Source organism: Anser cygnoides, chromosome 17 (genome assembly GCF_040182565.1).
Source record: "Anser cygnoides isolate HZ-2024a breed goose chromosome 17, Taihu_goose_T2T_genome, whole genome shotgun sequence".
In the NCBI taxonomy this organism is placed as follows: Eukaryota; Metazoa; Chordata; class Aves; order Anseriformes; family Anatidae; genus Anser; species Anser cygnoides.
The window spans coordinates 4,399,602-4,420,269 of record NC_089889.1 but is presented as its reverse complement, the minus strand read 5'-3'; the positions used below and the strand labels follow the sequence as shown (position 1 = coordinate 4,420,269).

The 20,668-nt window shown below is 46.4% G+C and overlaps 1 protein-coding gene across 9 annotated transcripts in view; it reads right to left on the bottom strand.

The window, feature by feature from the left end:
- Positions 1–20,668, bottom strand: part of TMEM132B (transmembrane protein 132B) — a 254,707-nt gene that overhangs the window by 204,354 nt on the left and 29,685 nt on the right. For 2 of the 9 annotated variants that reach the window (XM_048073873.2, XM_048073877.2), the window contains exon 1: positions 13,888–14,081. The exons of 4 other annotated variants lie outside the window; for them this stretch is intronic. In XM_048073873.2, coding sequence (XP_047929830.2) covers positions 13,888–14,002 — 115 coding nt within the window. In that variant the 5' untranslated portion in view covers positions 14,003–14,081. 3 more of the 9 variants (XM_048073875.2, XM_048073876.2, XM_048073879.2) reach the window with 3 other exon arrangements.

The following is a 20,668-nucleotide window of genomic DNA, read 5'->3' as shown; positions in this document are numbered from 1 at the left end:
AGTTTATTTGACAGATACAAAGGCAAAACTAAGGGTCAGTGTGAGGCCAAGGACAGCTTCCAGCACTTCATAACAGGCAGGGCCAGCACAGCGACCCAGTATGAAAGTATCCCAAATCCCCGATAGGAAGACAGGCAGGCATTCAGCCATGACTAATACCCCAAATATTCTCAAGATGGAAAACAAGAAATCTGCTCCATGATCATTCACTGACAGAATCCCATAAAGCCACTAATTAGAATGGTGTTTACAGTCTATATTTCATTTCATTTCATGTTTTTAGCCTGATTAGTTATTCTATCACCTGCAGAGAGCTAGTTAGCTGAATGCAAAGATGTCATTGGACTTAATCAAGTAAAGTAGCATTTCATAGATGGAATTCAACAAGCTCTGTCCTGCTCAGCACTGTTACCCTGTTAATAACTTTTTAAAAAATTAAAGTTGAAAGCTAAGCAGAGTCAAGCTAGGTCAGTGCTCAGCAGAGACACCTCTGAGGAAATGGGTGAGCTGCAGAAAAATTGTGTATTACTGATCATTTCTTCTATATAAACACCACAGCTGGACACCACAGCTTCTGGAGCAAATACAAAGCAAGGTTCCGTGCTCCTGTAGTCCCAGATTGCACAGTGCATCTCCTAGGAGGAGCAACACTCCTCCCAGCATCTTCTCACACCGAGCAATCCAGCCTACCTGAATTGCTTTGAGATTTCAAGTAAGACTTGAAGGCATTCCCTCCCCTCCAACCCAGAGATCAGCAGTCACAGTCTCTCACACTGCACCCCGCCAAGCCCCCCCAGGGTTGCCAGAGCATCAGCATCACTTCACATGTCTTCCCTGCACACAGCCCTGCAGAGTGCCTGCTTTTATCATTACATGACGTGCTGATTTTTGTCCTGCTGATAGCCTACTGTAACCCCAGCTCCTTCTCCTGAAGTGTTGCCTAGCCTGCTATTTGCCATCTGCAGCAATTCTTGCCCTAAGCTACCACTTGGCCCTTTTATCCTTTTTTCCAGATCACCATTTCAATCTGCCCAGATTATTTTAAGAAAGTGCTCTGGTACTTTTTTCCTGAAGAATCTGCAGTCCCTCCTGACTTTACATCACCTGTCAGTTTAACAAACGTATTCTCCATTCCATTATCCAGATTGATAATGAAAATATTGAATAGAGATGGACAGGAGCCAGCCCTGCAGAGCCTCACAGATTTTCTGGGAATCCAAGATAAATGGGCTGGTCCATAAAGCCCTGACTCCTCTTTCTCCTCTGTTTTAAACAGCAGTACTACTTATACCATTAGCTTTCTTACAGGTGACCTCCACATCACACACACACCCACGGCACTTGCCCACAGCACTGTGATGCTGAGGCCAGGTGCTTGGAGCACCTGAAGCCCTGCAGACCCTGTGAAAATACCCCAAAATTGCAGTCGATGGGGAGGTCTCCCCCCTGTTACAGGTATATGTGGGGTCTCTTACTCCCAGTGCCCTGGCTAAGAAAGCCTGGCACATCAGCACCTCCAGCCTTTTTCTGCTCAGCACCCACCACCAGCACACAAGTTGGTGGAGGATGCAAATACGCATCTCCTTTAGAACAGAAGTTGCTGGGTTTTTTCCACATTTAGCTTCCTAATCACAGCTAGCCAAGCTTGAAAATGCCGCCCTGCATTATGCAATAATCCACTGAGAGCAAGGAGATTTTACATAAACTGCGTGCTGTAATGAAAAACATTTCCCCCCTCTGCTAGGGGGCACAAAAAAAAAAAAAAGGCAAACAAAACCTCTGTCCTCTAAGAGATGCTCACTTTTAGCAGCCATTTGTTCCATTTTATTCATTCACTGACTGACAATATTTATAACAAAAGCAGAGCAAAAACAGCTCAATTTACAAAGAGCTGGGCTGGGCTCACCTCTGCAAAAGCCGTATACAGTCTTGCCCCAAATTCCACTTAAAAAAAAAAATAAGAAATACAAAAATACAGGAAAGGCCGGTCCTCTATCTGAGGATTCGGGGTTTATTTTTGAAGGGAAAAAGCTATTATTTAGTTATTAGAGTGGAGAAATATCACTCTCCACAAGAAACAGAGCACTGAAATGTTCTAAAATTGATAAACTGCTCTACTCGGTGCATTTGAAAGTTACAATCAATTTTTCAGAGAACCTGTATGTAAAGTTGCAGCCTGATGCAAATTAAAACAGTAATAAACACTTCAAAAACACGTTTATAATAGAAATGCTAACAAATCCTTAACTATAATGATAATGGCTTGCCAGGCAGCTCTATAATGTTAAATTAATCCTTAACATGTCTTAATTTTTTTTCCACTGGGTCATTTAATAATGTGATAACTCATTTCTTTCCTCTGCCTTCATCTCTCACATTGCCATGGAGACAATTGTGAATCAGATATAAATAAAAATACTCTAACACTGTGGCACCACATGTTCTTTTGATCCGTTGCCAACACGATTTTAAAATTACAGGAATTCACAGGAGCTCAATAATTAACAATTCATTTGCTATGAAATCACTTCTTTTTAGCCAGTTTCCTGGTGATTTGCTAACTCAGGACTGCTCACAAACATGAGCGAAAAATTAAAAGTTCTGTATATCCTTTCAAATACCTGCCTTGCACTTCAATCAGCAGCTAAGAGGCAAACAATTAGTGCAGGCCAGAGCTCAAAAGCCGGTACTGCATTTTCGTTTGTAGGTTCATCAGTCTTGGTATGATTTCTAATGGGAATAAGTTTTAAGACAATTTTTAATTGTTTGAGCTTGAAATTTACTTTTAAAGAAAAATAAAAGCATGCAAGCATGCAGTGAACAAGTTTATTGCTGGCCTCTACTAGAGAAGTGTCAAAACCAGCACAAGGATCCCAGCTTCTATACTCGTTTGTTAAGTGCATATAGCAGTAGAAAGATTAGGATTAATTATGCATTAATGATCTTGACACCCCTTAACTGCTACCCTCTGACAGAGGCCATAATACCTGATATTATCCATGTTCTCAGAAATCCTGATGCAAAGCTCCCCTCCACAACAATACCGACGTGATTTTGCACAGGGACAGGTCTGGGTCAGAGGCTTTTTGGACCGGAGGGTGCTAAATTCGATCCTTGCCAAGAGGCACACTGTCTCACACAAGTCCAGCGCCCGCATACCTTGTCACTGTCATCGTACATAACCTCTAACAACTTGTAGCTCTGCGCGCACAGCATGAGGACAGTCCTACCGCTGTACAGGTTACAATTAAGGGCTTCAGCTTATTAAAGAACTTCACCACCTGCTTAAGCCTTTGAAGTCCGGGAAGAGCTCACTATCTCAGGTTTTACAAAGGCTCTTATGCAACTCCAAAATTGTATTTGCAGTTACGTAAAACCCTCAGTTAAGCAATATCATTACCCCATTTACACAGTATTGTTCAGCCTCACCAGACATTTCCAGCGCAACATCCCAAGAGGAGACATGTTTCTCTGCACAGCATTTTCTGTCTTCCGCTGCCTTGGAAGCGGAAAGGCCACCATGGGCTGACCAAGTTATTAATCATTGCCATGTCTCTTCCATTAAAACACATAGCCTACTACTCTACAAACACCTCCGTGTGTCACAGGGAAATCTCACAAATACACGGTCTTGTAAAAATGCCCCCAGCTCTAATAACTATTTTGTCCATAAAGATTCAAAGTGAATTAAGAGTTTAACTCTGACTCTCGAGAGCAACATAAGCACCTAAGGAGTTTAAGTAATAGCGAGTAGTCAATGGCTCAGAGCTTGCCTTCCCAATATAACTCCTGCTGTAACAGCTAATTTTAATTACTGATACAGCAGGTACAGCTTGATACCAGCCCCATCTTTTTGGTGGCTTACAATGATCTGCTTCTAGAGTTGACTAGAGGAATGTTAGGGGGAAAAGGGAAAAGGTCATACTTCCCCACACGGGAGCTACAGAGGGCTGGTCCATTGGGACATAACACACGCCAACCAGCCCCACCAGCTGTCTGCAGACAGGCAGCTTCCACAGCAACTGCTCCAGTTCAGCTCTGCCCTCTCCTTCTCTGCAGTAACTCAGAGGTGGACAAATCCCCCAGCCAATGCTTTCAGAAAGAGTGCATCAATGCACTTGAGGTATTCGCCCTTTCTCTGTCAGCACGTACAAGGTAACAGCACGCAAACCCAGCTTCAAATCCAAACACTAAACAAATACAATAGATACTAATTGGATAAAACTTATCAGGGTCCCTAAGGCTGGTGACCAGCAAGGAAAGATAAATACAGAGCGCCGATTTTGTTTAAGGTGAATTCAGTCTTTAGTGCTCCCTGCCACTAGGTGAGAGACCTGGTATCTTATCAAGCAAAGCAAGCTGCTTTATTAGTGGGAGACACAAATAACCTGTAAAGCAGAAAAAACACAGTGTTCAGTTCTGCCTGGCAGAGAATACCAGCCCCAACCCCACGGGGCAGGTGAGCAGGGACACAGACACACTGCATGCACGCACACCACTTCCAGATTCCTGGGAAATGCCACATAGCCATCAGAGGTGCAGGAGGATGAAGCTTGGCTTGGGGACAGGGGGCACTTTCTCACTTTTTGCATAATTTGACCTCAGTTGTGTGCTCACGCTAAGCAGCGATGAGTGGATTTGGGGACGATAAGTTACTACAGGGGCTTTAGCCTCCTGCACAGCCCCACCACAGAAAGCTGCATGACTCCATATCCCTCAATTGGCAGCCTTCTGCTCACTGCCAGTGTCCAATTTCTCCCATTGATCTGGCTCAGTAGTCCAAAAATAAAGTTAAAAATGTAAACATCGACATCCATATCGCAAAGAGTGTCAAGGCAGGAGAGCTTTTTTGGTTGAGCGAGAGGGCTTAATCTACAAAATAAGTTTGACAGTTTGTTGGATTCGCTGAAAAACTCTCCAATACCTGCAGCTTGGCTAAGACATTTGAAGATAAAGATGAGCTTCTAATCAATACACAGCCTATCCTTGGAAGGAAAGCAAGGCATAACAGTGCTACGCTATGTATCCGCTATCCCAGGCAGACAAATCAGTGATTCATGGTATTTCTGAACACCAGACTATACCCTCCCTCCTCCTCGCTGGTATATGGGGCTCTGAACCAGCCTGAAAATCTTTCTCTGATGGAATCAATCGGCCTGGAGGCCTGACCTTGGTTGTAGTGGTTGCTACAAAATTTCAGAGGTTAATCCTAGCTTCAACAGTTGGGTCTTCAAAAAATGGACCATCCCTTGAGGAAGCCCTCACGCTAACAGGCAATTGCCAGCACCACTTGTTCTGAAGCCCCAGCTCCAGTCCCACCAGCTCCGTCAAGCTTGTAACCAGCACGGAGAGGAGAAGGCACAGCTTAAAATGCAGTGAGAGCTTTGGGGAGCCCCAAGGAGGAAGAACTCTCAATCCTCAGAAATAGGGGTGCTGGAATAAATGTTGACCTACTCAATAGGTAAGATAGATGTGTACAGAAGTCTTCCATAACCCAAAAACCCTCTTCTCCCATTATTCCTTCTTCCTACAGCTTGCTTTGAGAACGGTTGCATAGAATCAGGTGCTAACTGGGGACCACCATGCATGGATGCAACCACGGGAAAGGAAGGGATGGAATTTGGGATATTCCCTCCCAGAAGCCACCGTCCCACCACAGGGAAACCCATGGGACACCAGGGAGGCTTCAGGGACGGAGCTAGCTCGGATCTTCAGGCAAACACAGCACAGGGTTTGCCTGGCAGCAAAGTTTCAATAGCGGTGCTGGCTTCACACGCTCCACAAAGAACTCTGTGGGTGGGTTGGTGGCGTCCCCCAGCCACGCTGCCCACCCCAGTTACTGCCAGCACTGCCCGTGTGGTGTCCGTCCAGCACGGGGAGGCGAGCAGTCCCGCAGGCGCCCAGCTGGCAGCACAGCCCTCGGCCGGGCAGCAGGAGAAGAGAGGACAGCCGGAGCTGTCAGCTGGAGGAGTCGCTCCTCCGTCTGGCTCGGAGGCAGCCAGGCAGGAGTTACGATGGCAGCCTAATTCTGCAAACATTATCTCTGCTTTACGACCGGAGAATTGAGACACGCACAGACGAAGCATCCTCTGAAATTGAAAGCCTGGCCACCGCGCAAAGCTGAATGCAGATCTCCTGGTCCCAGTCTAATAACTTAAAACACAAGCCTATCTACTACTCTCCTCTGTCCAAATACCTCGGTAATCATTAAAGATTCAAAAGGGAGCAGGAAAGCCTACGCACCAATTAAACCGTGTAAAGTATCATTTCTGTGATGGATGCTCCGCTACATCCTGCACACTCCTTCGGCGGGGTTTTGCCTTTCATCAGTTGCTGTAGCGTGGAGTTAATGACACATGAGCTTCCACCCTTGTTAGAATTTTGTTGCCTGCGTTTGCCCACAACAGCTCCCCGTATTTATTAGCGGTTTGATAACAAAGCGAAGCACTTGTGAAACTGGCCCCAAGCTCCGCTCAGTGAACTGTGAATTAACTGTAAATATAATTAGAGCTGTACCTCACACTCGGGACTGGGAGGAACAGGAGGTCTGCCCCAGAGCTGTTACTACAGCAGTACGCAAGTCCAGGGCTGATAAAAATAGCAGCCTGAGCTAAAAGAGCAGAATTAATTACATCAACTGTTAAAACAAGCTACGCAGAGTTAACAGAGTGGTTGTACCTCTACTTCAGAATCAAGAGGAAATTCCTCCGTCCTTCCTGCCCTGCTGGAGGAACCAGTGATGGTTCAAGTAGCCACTGTCCCATCCAGCTGCATTTCTTACTTCCAGGAGGTCTGATTCCACGAAGCACTGCTCAGTCACGGGGAAAAATCAAGCCAAAATCTTCTAAAACACATACCCAAACTGGTTTTGAAAAATACCCATCTGCACCTTTTTCACAAGACCCAGCTTTCTAGTAGGATGAAGAACATGGCCATCGTGAGCACCCAAAGTCCATTACCCATCAGACAGCTCAGCCCCGGGGGGGGACCACTGCTCTCACAAGACGAGCAATAAAGGATGAGCAGGGCAAGGAAGCGTGTGAGCTGTGAGAGCTGAAAAATTATGGTATTTTCAGAAAACCGTGTATTGTTCACCCCACTGGACTTGGGTGGGAGGCCACAGCAGGTAGAGGGAGGGTGATAATGGCTCAGCACGGACTGGAGGGAGCACAAGCAGCTTGAATTGCATGCGGTAAAGAAGGGGATGCCGCAGTAATACAGGGGCAATGGGCACAAGTCACAGTCTGGAAGACTTAGGCTGGGTGTCAGGAGTCGGGAACAGGGGAGGAATCTCATGTGGGTGACTGTCCCGCTGCGAGCCGAGGACCTCCTGAAGACCCTTCCAACCAGCATTTCTGTGCTGCCGTGAGATACCACCCGTGTAAGATTAAACGAGCTGCACTTGGCAGGGGGAGGACACAGGAGAGCACAGGCCACAAAGAAGAGGGAAAGGAGGAGGCTGAAGCTCTGAGGACGACATGCCTTTCAGGCACAAGGAGGACCGGCCCAGGGAGCCTCCCCGAACAAGCCACAGCCTCCATCCAGCCTCCCCATCCTGCAGGGGAGGCACTTCCCACCCCTTGGGCTCAGGGAGCGTTGCAGCAGCAGCAGGGCATACCTTGGGCTAATGTGAACAAACTCAGGTCCCTGTACCCATCTGTACGTTTCTGACATAAATCCGTGACCGCAGAGGCAGGCAGCACGCCATAAATCGAACAGAAAGCCTCATAACATAATGTCTCCTTGTGTTGCCTTCTCCCATAAACAAGCAAGATTTATGCGTTCCTGGGGCTATTAACAAGAGCCATTTGTCTTTATTTCTGCATGTAACTAATGGAGACACCAGCAACATTGATGAGCCTCGTGGGATTAATTACTAAAGCCGTTTTCAAGGGGGTATCTATGGACTTGCTTTCCTTCATACTAAAGGAAACATCAAGCATTTTTCAAAGCATAGGATGAAATTTCATTTAAGAGACCAATGGCCCATGTGAGCGCAATCATTACCAGGCTCAGACGCGGCCTAGCGAAAAATTACAAGTGTCCAAAAGGTTGACGACTTTCTCAAGTTTTCTTTAATTACTTCATTTTACAGCTATTAAAGCAGCACAGTGAATCAAATCAAACAAGACTAAAAAAAAAAGAAAAAAGTCAGCAGGTCCATATGGGTCCATGCCACCCTGCTGATAGCCAGAGCCATGCTGGTTCCCTTGGACACCAATTTCAAAGCAACCTGGAGACACCTGCAAAACTTCCTCCACTCAATCACTTTTTTTTTTCCAGAAAGAGACTTTTTCAGCCGTCAGCACTCTTACAATTCCAGTATTAAACCTTCTCCAAGGTGGAATTCACCTCCTGGATGACCCAGCACGCTCAGACCTCAGCCAGCTGGGGCTCCTTTGCATGCTGTGGTCCTGCATCAAGTTAAATCCCCGCATGGGAGCAGCAGAGGGGAACCCAGTGGTACCAGCTCACCTGCAACAGGTTGCAATCCCTCTAAGAACCACTCTAAGCCCTTCCTCATGGATCAAAGGCCAAGACAAGACCACGTGCATCCACGTTTCGCACCCTACAGCCATCCTGTTGCTCAGTCTCTGGCTTTCGGGACCATCCCTTCTCCAGGGTGAATCAAACAAAACAGAAAATAAAAATGTAGAAAACTCTATGGCCGCACAATAAATCAAAAGCTCAGCAGAGCTTAGGACCCTACTGCCTCACATCTTCCAGAGGTCTATCTTGCTACTGAGTGCCCACACAGAGGCACAGAATAACCAGACGAGGGGCAGAAGGACTAGGACAGACTGGAAATACTGGCGACAAAGTTTAAGCTTTGTAAATACCAGCTTTCACCAAGGCGACACAAACAGAAATGAGTCATTAACTTAATTTATTTTATGAAAAAGTTGAATAAAGGTTAATAGAAAATTAGTCATCTTTCCTTATTTTTTTTCTACTCAGCCTACATAATTTAATTAAAACCGTGCTATGGAGTTCCAGAGGATGATTAAAAATAACCTCTCATTTTCTATTAAACTCCTCAGGTTTGTACAGGAATTCCTATAGAACCTTATTAAATTTCTGTTTACCTCTGCTACATTTCATTTTTATTCTATACATCTTTCTCTTAAGTCCAAAGGGATTTTGTGATGGGGATGACTTATTAAATAAATATTCTTTCCCATTGAAGGCAATCAAAACTTTACATCAACATTAGATCAGTGCAGGAGAACATCCATAGGGGGAAAACTTTAAAAAGCAACATTATTGACTTTTTTCTTTGTGAATGGGAGACAGAAAGACAGTTAAAAAGACCTTTTCTTGTTATCGCTGCTGTATCTTAGCCAAAGAAGACAGAAAGAAGAAGGCTGGTATTGCTGTTGGGTTGTTTTTTTTCAGTCTTCCTGGTATTTTAATTTTGCAGTGGCGCTTGCAAGAATACAACCCGTAGCAACTCAGTAGCTCTGCAGGCTTGCAGAAAGCCAAGATTTTTTTTTTTCCCAGTTTTCTAACGTTGCTGTGGAACTACAGTACAGAGCTATGTAGCATTTATTAAAACAAGGCTAGGTTGCTTCACAACAGGTAGGATATATTCAACAAAACCAAAAAAAGGATGCAGAGCCTGCAGGCACAGAAAACCTGTACAACATGGTAGAGGACAGCTCCAACGTCCTTACTCAAGCTGAGTCGTTCTTGCTGTCAACCTCCTTGAAAATTTGATCTAATTCATTCAGCAGTTTCGGTGTTCAGCCCATGTACGCCGGATTCCTGACCAAATCAAGACAAGTCAGAAGCCCAGAAAGGTTCGTACAATACACCTGCGTTTGTTCTTTGACACCAAGGAATTGCACAGACCTTTCTACTTCTTTTTAAACGGAGCAAGCGACCAGCAAACCTTACACACAGTGTCCACCCTCCTACACCTCGTCCAAGCCAGAGTCACGTTTTGGAACTTGTGCTCCCTGGGGGAGAGGAGAGACGGAGCTGCCAGCGAGCACCCAGGCAGATGGAGGGGAGGCAGACCCAGCACAGGGCACATGTCCTCACCAGCAAGCCTTAAAGAAAAAAAAAAAAAAAAAAAAAACAAGCCTACAACGGCAAAAAGAGCCCCCCCAGCAGCAGTGCCAAGGTCTTTCCTGGCCCATGGCCGCCTGCCTCTGCAGAGCAAGATTGATGCGCTGGCAGAATATGTCGTTTTGAAACTAATTGCACAACAAGAAAAGATTCTTTAATATCATGCAGCCGATCCTAGGGGGAACAATTACTAGGAGATAAAAAGAACAGGAGGAAGAAAAAAAAAAAAAACTTGTGCATGCAGAAGATAGATTTGCACAGTTTCTACATTTCATTAGGAAAGCCTTCTGCGGGTTTGACAGTCACCTTGAGCAGCGTTACGGAGGGAAGGGAGGAGTCAGTAAACATTCAGGAGCCGTAACATTGCAGCTCTGCCCCCAGGTAACCGCGCTGCCATTAAAGGCCAAATCTAATAAGAACTCATCTTGGCTCACAAGCCAGAAAAGCCTTCAATAATCAATTAAACTGTGAGATAAGGCTGCAGCTGCTTCCATGTCCATGGACTACTCAAGTCCAGGTCCCACATGGGTTTTCTGAGCTCAGACCGTGCCAACACATCGCTGTCGGGCGCACATCCATTGTCCCCACAGGCAGCACCCCAACGCCAGCACCCCGAGCACCCAGCGGGAGCCATCCCCTATTTCAATTTGCAGCAGTGGCGAAGCCAAGATAAGGTTTGACTAAACCAGATTGCTTCCTGTGAGCAAGCCACAAGCATCAAAGCTAAACTTTTTTTATTTAGAAGGAACACCACATAACTTTAAATGGTCTTGTATTCCTTAAGACCCAGGCTGATATCCCCAGCTATTATCTGCATGCAAAGGCCTTACAGCAGTGCCTAGCTGCCATGGAATCTGTTCCCTGACAATTTTGTTGCCATTGAACCTTGTCTATCTTGCCATCTTAACATAAGGTTTTCTCTTCTGAATAGAACAGAATAATTCCTAATTTGAATTCCACTGCACAACAGAAACAGCCTGTAAAACCTCAAAAAGGAGCCCGTTCCCTCCAGCAGAATAGAAGATATATTAGGCTTCGGGACTGTATAGAGCAGAACATAAAATTAAAATAACAGACATCATAGAGTTTGATAGCATCTTTCAATCTCGAAGATCCCAAAATACATTACTAACTGCAACAGCCATTCCTCTGTTAGACAACTGCACATCTCTGAAGTGAATCATATATTCAAGAGAGGAGTAAAGAAGTGTTTATGTAAATGGGAAGCCGTTTGTTGATCCAGGGAACGCTACCAGCCCTAGGAGGGAGCACAGCAGCACTACACAAAGGTCGTAACAGTCACCATAGGTGTGCCTGTTACTCCGGCTCAGTTTAGACAGCAAGAGAAAATTAGCATTTACTCTCGCCAGCAGAGAAAGATCATCCCATAAATGTATTTTCATCAGCATTATAATTCAGGATCTTCATTTTCTTTGCTCTCCCTGGTACTTAATGCCTAAAAAACACATTCTGTGGTTAAAAATTGGTATTGCTATAAACCAATGTAATAACAATATCCTTTTTCAAGCCAGCTCCCACAAGCTCCTCACTAGATGATCTAATCAAAAAATGATAGTTAATAGTTACCTCAGTGTATTCATTAGTGGCTTTTTTTTTTCAGTTTTAGTTTTCAGGGAGATAAAAAGAAAACAAGTATAAACTGTTCTGAAAAGTTTTTGAAGTTCCCAGATCAGTGTTGTTGATTCAAAGCAGGCCTATACACTCTTAAAAAAGAAAAAAGTATTTCTTTTTTTATTATGTGCTTTTTAAGAATAAGCTTGGTTTATCCTTTATCCTCTTTCTGCAGACACAGGAGAGTCAGATCTATACTCAATATCCAACTTCCAAAGAAAAACTCATTCTAACAGATTTTTTTTTTTCTAATGCAAAACCTAGAATTCAATTTTTAGGTCTCTCAAATACCTCCTGATGCTGATAAACAGGAATATAATCCAAGCAAAATAAGTGTCTTGAATCCTCACAGCTAAATTCCAATTTCTGTGCAAATTTCCAATGCTGCCCTTCAGTCCCAAGAGCTACACGTTGCACAAGCAGATAGTAAAGGCAGTGACCCGATTTGTTCTGCCGAGTATATAATGTGTCATAAAGTACTGCAGAGGAAAGCACAGAATTAGCCATTCCAGCACTTTCGTAATCAATGGCAAAAACCACAGGACTCTCCCTAGCCGCCAAGCAGGTCTCCAAACCCTGGCATTTTCTTTAGCAGCACTTGTTTTCCAAGTCATTAATTTGTCAGCACTCGTACAGTATTTCATAGCTCCAGAACGGCAGCAAAGTAAGGCATCATGGAAGCAAAAGCCCAAAGTCTTCCCATCCAGCGCAGCCCGCAGAAAACTGCTGGCTTTTTCCTAAATATCCACCACAGCTCTGCGGTGCGCTGAAGCCCACGGGTTAACTAACGCAAACCAAAACCAGAGCACGCGGACGCCTCTCCCCCTGCTCAGCGCCACGTGCCCCCTTCTCCCACGCTGGGAGCAGACTTCAACAAGAAGACATCGGGCTGAAAAAATCAGGCTGAGGCAGGGACACAGAGCACTTGAGCACCAGGAAGCCACTGCAAGGGTCTTCCTGTAGCAAATAAAAGGAAATCAGCATCCCGCAGGACAGAGTTTGACTCCCAAAGAGTTAGGCAAGCTTTTGAAGATCCTTGTGCAGCCACCCCGAGAGATAACAGCAGCTCAACCACGTTTGGCTGCAGGGGAAGAAGATACCCCCGAGCAAAGCCTGTCAGATTTACTATTTTATCTGCTTTCCATAAAACTCTGCATCGCAAGAATGAAAAAAACAATTCTTTATACAAAATTTTTTAAATGAAGCTAACTCCAGAAGCTCCTAAACCAGCCCCCAGAACGTAAATGATCCCAGAAACCTACCTAGCACATTTGCACCAGAGAAAGACACAATCCTGCACTTTTCTTTGACTCAAACTCTTACTGGCTGCCACAGGATTAGGTTGGGCAATGCAGCGACCAGAGATACAGGCTGCAGACTGGAGACACTTGCAAGCCAGGACACCCAAGGCAGGCTGGGCACACAATGGGGAAAACCCTTCCAGTAGGAAACCTACCGCCTTTAATTGTTACCTCTTGTGCTTGCAAGTGGCATCACAAAAGAGCCCAGCTGTATCTAGGAGCCCCAGGACCAGGAGGAAACTCAGGATGCTTCTCTGCCACCATGCAGCAGCATGCCTACCTGAGCACAAATAAATATATAACTGGGATTTCATACCTACTCGAAATGAATTTTAGCTTTGGTTTTGCCCTTTACCATTCGTGTGCTGTAACTACATTCCGTTCTATTTAGCCCGGTGCTATAAATATGACTGGAACCTTCAAAACCATCCTCGCGACGCCAAGCTGACCCCGCACGGAGCGGGCCTGACACCACCGGCTCAGATAGCTCTAAATTGCCTCGCTGAAGCAGTAATTCCCTTTGCTCAGAGAGGGGCACTATCTCCTATGGAAGGAAAATTGGTTTGGGTAAGGATTTGAAATGCTTGGGCTTCATTTAGACTAATCCCCCTAACCACTGAGAGAAATCCCATCCAGCAAGCCCTCGCCCCATCCCTCCGAGGGGCCTTGCACCGCATGGTGCTCTAAGGAGGAAACCTGTGTTACCTTTTCACCAAAGTACTGCATTAAAACCTCTGAGCCGGCAGTCAAGAGTCTCTTTCAAGAGACTGACCAGAAGCAGGACAAAACTTGCAATTTCCAAGCCTTCCTTGACTTGCACATCCTGCGAGCCAAGCATCTGAGCATCAGAGCTGGGGTTTCCCTTGACATAGACAGTACTTACAGAGTTCAGGTAGGGAGTAAAGTCCAGCTGCCACTTGCCATGAAGAACGGCTGATCATCAGCTGAAATAAAAGCGAAAATGCAGCTTCTGCTCCCGCAGCTGGGACGGTGACCATCAGCACCCCAAGGCAGGACACGGCAGCCCCCAGGAACAGCACAGGAGCACCACCCGCATGCCCACGGGACGCGGGAAGTCAGCAACTCACTTGTGAAGACTTTGTTGCCTCAGGATGCAGAAAGGCAGAGGGAAATGCACCTCATTTCACTCCCATGCGCTGCATGTGCTCCTGTATGCCATACATGCTTCATATTATTGTGTGCATGTTATTATCCAGGGACCCATCGGAACTGCTACCAAGGTAACACAGACAGTAACATACAGCAACCAGGGAAAAACGCCACCGGTAACACAGTGCATTTCCTCGGGTTATATTTTCATTTTCTTTCTTATAACCTACTTGGTTATTAACATACAAAATATCGTATTTGTATAGTTTGACATCTTTTACATTTTTGTAGAATTGAGATCCAAGTTTTTAATAGCTCTGCTAAAAAAAAAATCTCATTAATGACTGAAGACTAAGGGCTGAGAGATTTCTTATACGAGGACTCTCCAGAGGAGACATATTTGTGTGAGTCAACAGCATATGTCACTCTCAGAAAATAACGCATCTGAATGAGATTTTTCTCTGCTAGTTTTATTTAATGAACAAACAACAAATCCTCAGCACATCCTTTCGAAAGGATGCCTGGCAAGACAGAGGTTAAGCTGGTTTCCAAACTTCACCATGACAGGCAGAGAATTTTCCAATATTGCCATAGATCCGTGGAGAACGGCTGCGCAGGGCAAACAAAAGGGTTTATTTCCCTTTTTATGATAAGAGGACAATTCAGGAGCCTAGCAAATGCTGAAAAAGAAGTCTCTAGTGGATGGATTCAAACAGAAATGAGCCTGGGCACCTCTGCTGCTGTTTTGATGACCACATTTATACCCCCAGCCCTGGATCAGCAAAAGGAAAATTGGGCTCTTTCAGGTGGGCAGATGGACTCTCAGTCTCAGGTACAGACAGTTTGCAAACTGTTTAACAAACAAATATGGATGCTTAAGGATGAATTTCCATTTTTATACAGCATAGGAGAACGGCCATTCTCCTATGATACCTGTTGCACAAAAGCCACAACGCTTCACCCTGCCCTGCCGAGCTGAGACCGGACACGATTCACCAGTCCAGGAGTTCAGCTGGAACTTTAAATTCCCAGGAGAGACTGGTGGGCTGACGGAGAGAAGAAAAAAAAAAACTAAAAAAAAAATCTCAGAAAGGGTACATTTGATCTGAACGCATTGGAGAGATGGATATTGAACTCCACGGCACTATATTTAGACTCCCTTTTCAAAGCATAAATGCACTTCAAATTCTCTTCATTAGGTCCCATTCTTCAGATGTGGCATCTTCTGCTAAAAGCAAAACCGCCACGCCTCAGAGAAGAGCGTGGTGGCCTCAGAGAGGAGCCTGACGGCCCCTTCCCCACCACAGCCACGTGCCTGTGCGGCCTGCTCAGGGCAAGTGCCAGGCAGCGACCCCAAGATGGGTCCTCGCTTGCAGAGCCAGCCCACACTGTCCCCGGCCTGTGACAAGCCCCAAGGCAGCATCGGGGGGGCCTGGACAGCGGGGACACAGCGGCAGGACACCCCAGCCTTCACCCAGCTGCAGACCCTAAATCTGGGAGGCCACAAACCCTCCTCCCAGCGCCAGTCGTGCCTCACGGAGGGCGACCCCCGCTCTCCATGTCAGCTCAGGCCTGAGGAGCCACACACTTCACGTCTCAGAAGAATACTGAAGTGAAAACTCGGTCACACCGTGCTGTGACTACTGTGAAGCACTACTGAAGAGAAGCTAACATTTGTTTTCAATTACCCAGCGTATATTTGAAAGACTTGAAATTGTCCCCCAAGTATTAAATGAATGTTGTGTGTTTACTAGGCGCTTGTGCATGGAAAATGAAAGTTATCTGGCAACCGTCTCCAAATACCAATATTGTACAAATATTGTACCAATATCACTACATCCACAGTTAACTAGTCTCTGTGGGCTTCAAACCACGTAAAGAAAGTAAAATTAGAAAGCAGAGGTATGCTACACACTGCCCTTTGAGATGTAGAGTAAATGCAAATGATAAAGCTAGTATTTTATTCCCCTATCTCCATTTTGTTCCTAACAGATCACATTGCCATTTCAGACTCAAGACAAAACGACACAGAAAGCAGGAAAGTTTGTGCCAAACGCAGAATGACATCCATAAATTTATGAACTAACTAGACTGATGTTCGATGCGATGCGAAGCGCTTGCCAATCAATAGCCACGAGCATCAATTCCCTGCGAACGGCATTCCTGTGCCGCCAGCCTCCCACCGGCAACAGGCCGCGCCATTTTCTGCTTAACTTTACGATCATTGCAATCTCCCCTAATCGATGGCATCGACGGGCCCGTGAGATCGAAGTGCTGAGGCAAAATGGATGTGAGGCGACGGCAGAGCCCGCGGTGCCCGGCACTCTGGCGGCGTTGCTTAGCGATAGGGCCCGTGCACGCCGTCCTCGCTCTGCTGCCTACGCCCAGGGAGGAGAGGGATTTCGACAGCGATCAAACTACTGACAAGGAGAAGCAGGAGGAATAACTGCATGCAAAATAAATACTAAGTGCTCTGCCTTTTTCTAAGAGGTTTATAGGAATTTAACTCCCAGCTCTCCACACCGGCACAGGAAGCAGGCAGTGCTCGTGGAGCAGGGTGATGCTTCGCTTTCCCCACTGGCATCCCGGTGGCTTCACCGTAAATCCTCAGTGTCCCCAAAAAAAGACCTGAAAAGCAGCCTGCACCCACAAGCAGAGAGTTTGGGCACACCCGTGGCCATTTGCGATCAGTAACATCCTTGTCTCTGTTTCTGTTGCAAACCATCTGTTGATGGCTTGAGCAGAGAGCAAACTTCTCCCCGCGCCAGAAAACATCGCTGGGACCTCCACTCGGCATGGATTAACAGCACCAGAGATAGATCCGAGCCACTGACAGCTGTGACAAATGAAACCCACCATATTTAAGGGCTGCAATGCCCTGTGCCCACATGCGAGTGATGCCTCGTAGCCACTGACTGAAAATCCCTCCGTGTCAAGCACTGTCAGAGCGGTGAGATCATAAGCTAGTGCCCGTCAATCTCCATTTGTGTGCAAAGCTGCGAAGAGGGCTTTTGTAGTTCTCTTAGAGATACAAAATGGGCACTCTGATTTTGCTTTAAATGAAAGCATGAGATAATGCTAGCTGCCCGTAAACCTCAAAGACGGCATTTATACAGCGTCAGAAACATTTGCAAAGACAAGAAACGCCTTTGGGCTGCAAGACCTTAAAATCTACAACCCATATCCCGAAAACTTTTGTGCCTCTGCTTAAGCACACCGCAGGATCTGCGCCTGTCAGCATAATGATCACCCCAACAAGGCCACACTTGTACAGAGGGAGCTATGAAAATCTGAAGGTATATTATTCTTTTTTCCTTTTTTTCCCCCCCAAATTTGGAGGAAGATATAGTAGACACGGAAACAGAAGTTTCAGCTTGTGCCCCAGAGACACAGCACAAGCTGCACAACAAAACTCCTCAAAGTCCTTTCCTAAGCAGAAAGCAAGGACCGTGTTCTTCAGAGGCCATCCTGGAAAGAGAGCAGCGACAGCACGGATTTGCTTGGTGGCTGCACAGGGCTTGCACAGGCAGCCTTAAGACCAGCAGCACCAGCAGGCTCCTGGTGCTTCGTGTACCACGATGACCCCAGCAGAACTTGGCAGTTCAACCCTGCAAAGCCGAGCGAGGACTTCTGAAATCCCACTGGGACACAGGCAGATGAACAACGGAGAAATGAAGAGGAAGGAGAGCGCTGAAGGGGAAGACCAATGCCCAGAGGGGTGGAGATATTCAGCCCCTCGATTATTGAACCGGTCACGCCGAGGGCAATTCACGGTGCCTAGTGCAGGCACACGAGGTGAGCAGGATGGAGCCGCAGACCTCCAGCTCTGGCAGGGACCACAGCCACTGCGCTTCTCTGCCTGAAGAACAGGGATAGGGGTGCCTATCATCTTCTTCCTGCAGATTGCAAAGCACTTTTTAAACAGAACGAGGTGTGAAAAGATACTGAGAGAAAGTACCAAAAAAAAAAAAAAAAACTCTAGGTGAAAACCTAAAGTACAGCAAACTGATTAACCAGGACACAGCCTTCCAGGTACACCAGTCCTGAAGCCTCTCTTCTCCCCTGAAGTTAAATTGAGGCAATTTTCATGAATATGTTACATTGTCATGAAAAACTAAGAATGAAGAACAACTTGTTTCTGCTTTGGAAATCCCTCTCTCTTGGCCTCCTCAGATTTCTTGACAGTATCCAGCACCATCTTCACCACTGAGATATGCCCAGTGTTATCAGAAACCCACACTGAAAAGAAAAAAAACATCAATAATAATTCAGACTTCGTTTCAGGGTCACTTAAAGGGGCTTTCAGCTGCCCATCACAATGCAACCGAGGACTCCAGATTGCTCATCTATTGATCTGACAGGTGCTGATTTGGGGAAATTAAAGAAGTGCCCATCTAATGGGCAAGCTTCTAAGGAGATGGAGAGACCACAGCCAGGACGGTAAAGAGAGTACGAAGTAAAATAAGATCATCCTCAGAGGGGGAAACAAGGACAATTTGGAACCACCTCTGCATTAAGCAGAGGCAAAATTAAACTGTGTAGAAAAAACTGACTGCCTGCCTCCCCCAGATAAAACACGTTGAAAGAGAGGAGTCGATGACAGCCTTGAAGAACCTCCCCATCAAGGGAGAAAAAGTTATCTCACATGATGTATCGAAGCCTCTCCACAATGAGAGGAGAAAGCTGCCCCAACGCAGAGCCAGCACCTGGAAATAGAGGTATTTTTCACCAGAGGCTGGCCAAGCACATGGACAGATGCTCACAACCACTGCAGAGCACGGAAGCACGGAGCAGCCCAGCATCAGGTCTTCTCCAGCACCAGGGGACCCGGGCTGTGCGCACAGCGACCAAAGCTCTCGCATCGGGGCTGCGGGAGAAGAGTGCTGCAGCCCCAGGCTAGAGATGTACATCTCTATAGTCCGTACGTATGTAAAATATACATATATATACACATCTACATGTACACGTACACTTCCCTGCTTCCAAAGCAGCAGATGACACCATGTTCTAATATATTACATCTCAAGAAAAAGTATCAGTGCTACAGTAGAAACTAAGGAAGGAAGAAAAGAAAGGAGGGGAGAAAAAGGAAAAAGGAGAGCATGACTTTTGCTCCCTATCCCGTTTGAGGAACTGAACTACAGTGATGAGCATGACATAAAAAACTCGGACAGCAAAGCAATGTTCTGGAGACCACAATATGCATAACAACTCCTGTTAAATGGAGCCCTTGTTAAATGTTCCTACCCTCCTGCCCTCAGCCCATACCTCCGGGGTGCAATTTTCAGGAGACGGAAAAATTTAATGCTGCTTGGGTTAAAATAACCCCCCGGATTTTCACTGCAGAGACTGTCATGACCACGTGTTCCTCTGTTTTATTATATTAATAAGCAGAGTCATTCAGCACTCAACATGATCTGGCTCTTTGACTTGCACACGACCGTGTCCCCGAGCTGTGGCAATGCAGAGGCCTCCCCCTGCCCCCCTTGCAAAAACACGCTGTTATTTCGAGGCAAAACATCCACAACTCCTCACAAAGCGGACTGGACACACAGCAGGCTGCACATGTGCGTGGAGCCAGGGGCTGAATTCGTCCCTGTCCATCCCTGCTGCCTCCCACCAGGCTCCTGGGGGCACCCCCAGCCCCACTCCTGCCTCCGTTGCATCCCCATGTGCCCAGGGAGCACGCTGAACCCCTTCTCCACGGGTTACAGCCAAGCAAGAATAGAAAATAACAGGCTGTTAGAATAGCCAACACAAAACAGAAAAGCCTAGCCCACAAACAAAGCTCTCCCTGGTAGGAAAAAAACAAACCAAAACAAAAACCATCTTTCTCTTGCCTGCAATTGTGTGAACGTCTCCTGTTACCTCTAATGCCTGCTCCCTGCCTCGACTTCCCCAGCTGCGAGAGGCACGCTGCGCTCCCCGGGGGCGCCACGTGCGCGATTACCGCCTTCTGCTGGGGCGTCTGGTTCAAGCACGAGCAGAAAGGAGACTGCTCCCAACGCTGACGCCGTGATGCACATGTGCTAAACACAAAAGAAGGACCCCGGCTGATTTTCTGCTCCCCTTCCCATACAGGCTTTTCTTGTTCTTTTTGCGTAGGATGCGGCCTGAGGAATAGGTTTTGTTGTGGAGGTTTTATACCATGTAAATAATGGATATTGCTTATGTACCGATTATGTCAAACCCAGCTGTTTACCTTTGCTACAACTGCAATTATTTTAACAGGAATAGTAAAAATAAATTGGGGAGAAAAATAACAGGAACTTTCCAGTTTGGTTTTCAAAACAAGAGCGCTGCCAAGCGCGATCTGACCTCAGACAAGTCACGTGCAGCCACCGACCTTAAAAATCAACCGAGCTTGTCCATGCATGAAGAACAGACCGCTCTGTGGGGTTCTGTGCAGGAACAGGTCCCAGAAGGTTCAGAATTTGGCCCAGCCACATCTTCCTGGATTACCACAGCCCGCTCCAGCTGGGGCAGCACCCAGACGCCCCCAGCAGCTGAGCCACCACCTAACGCTGACACCCAGCAGGCGGACAGGGGACAGA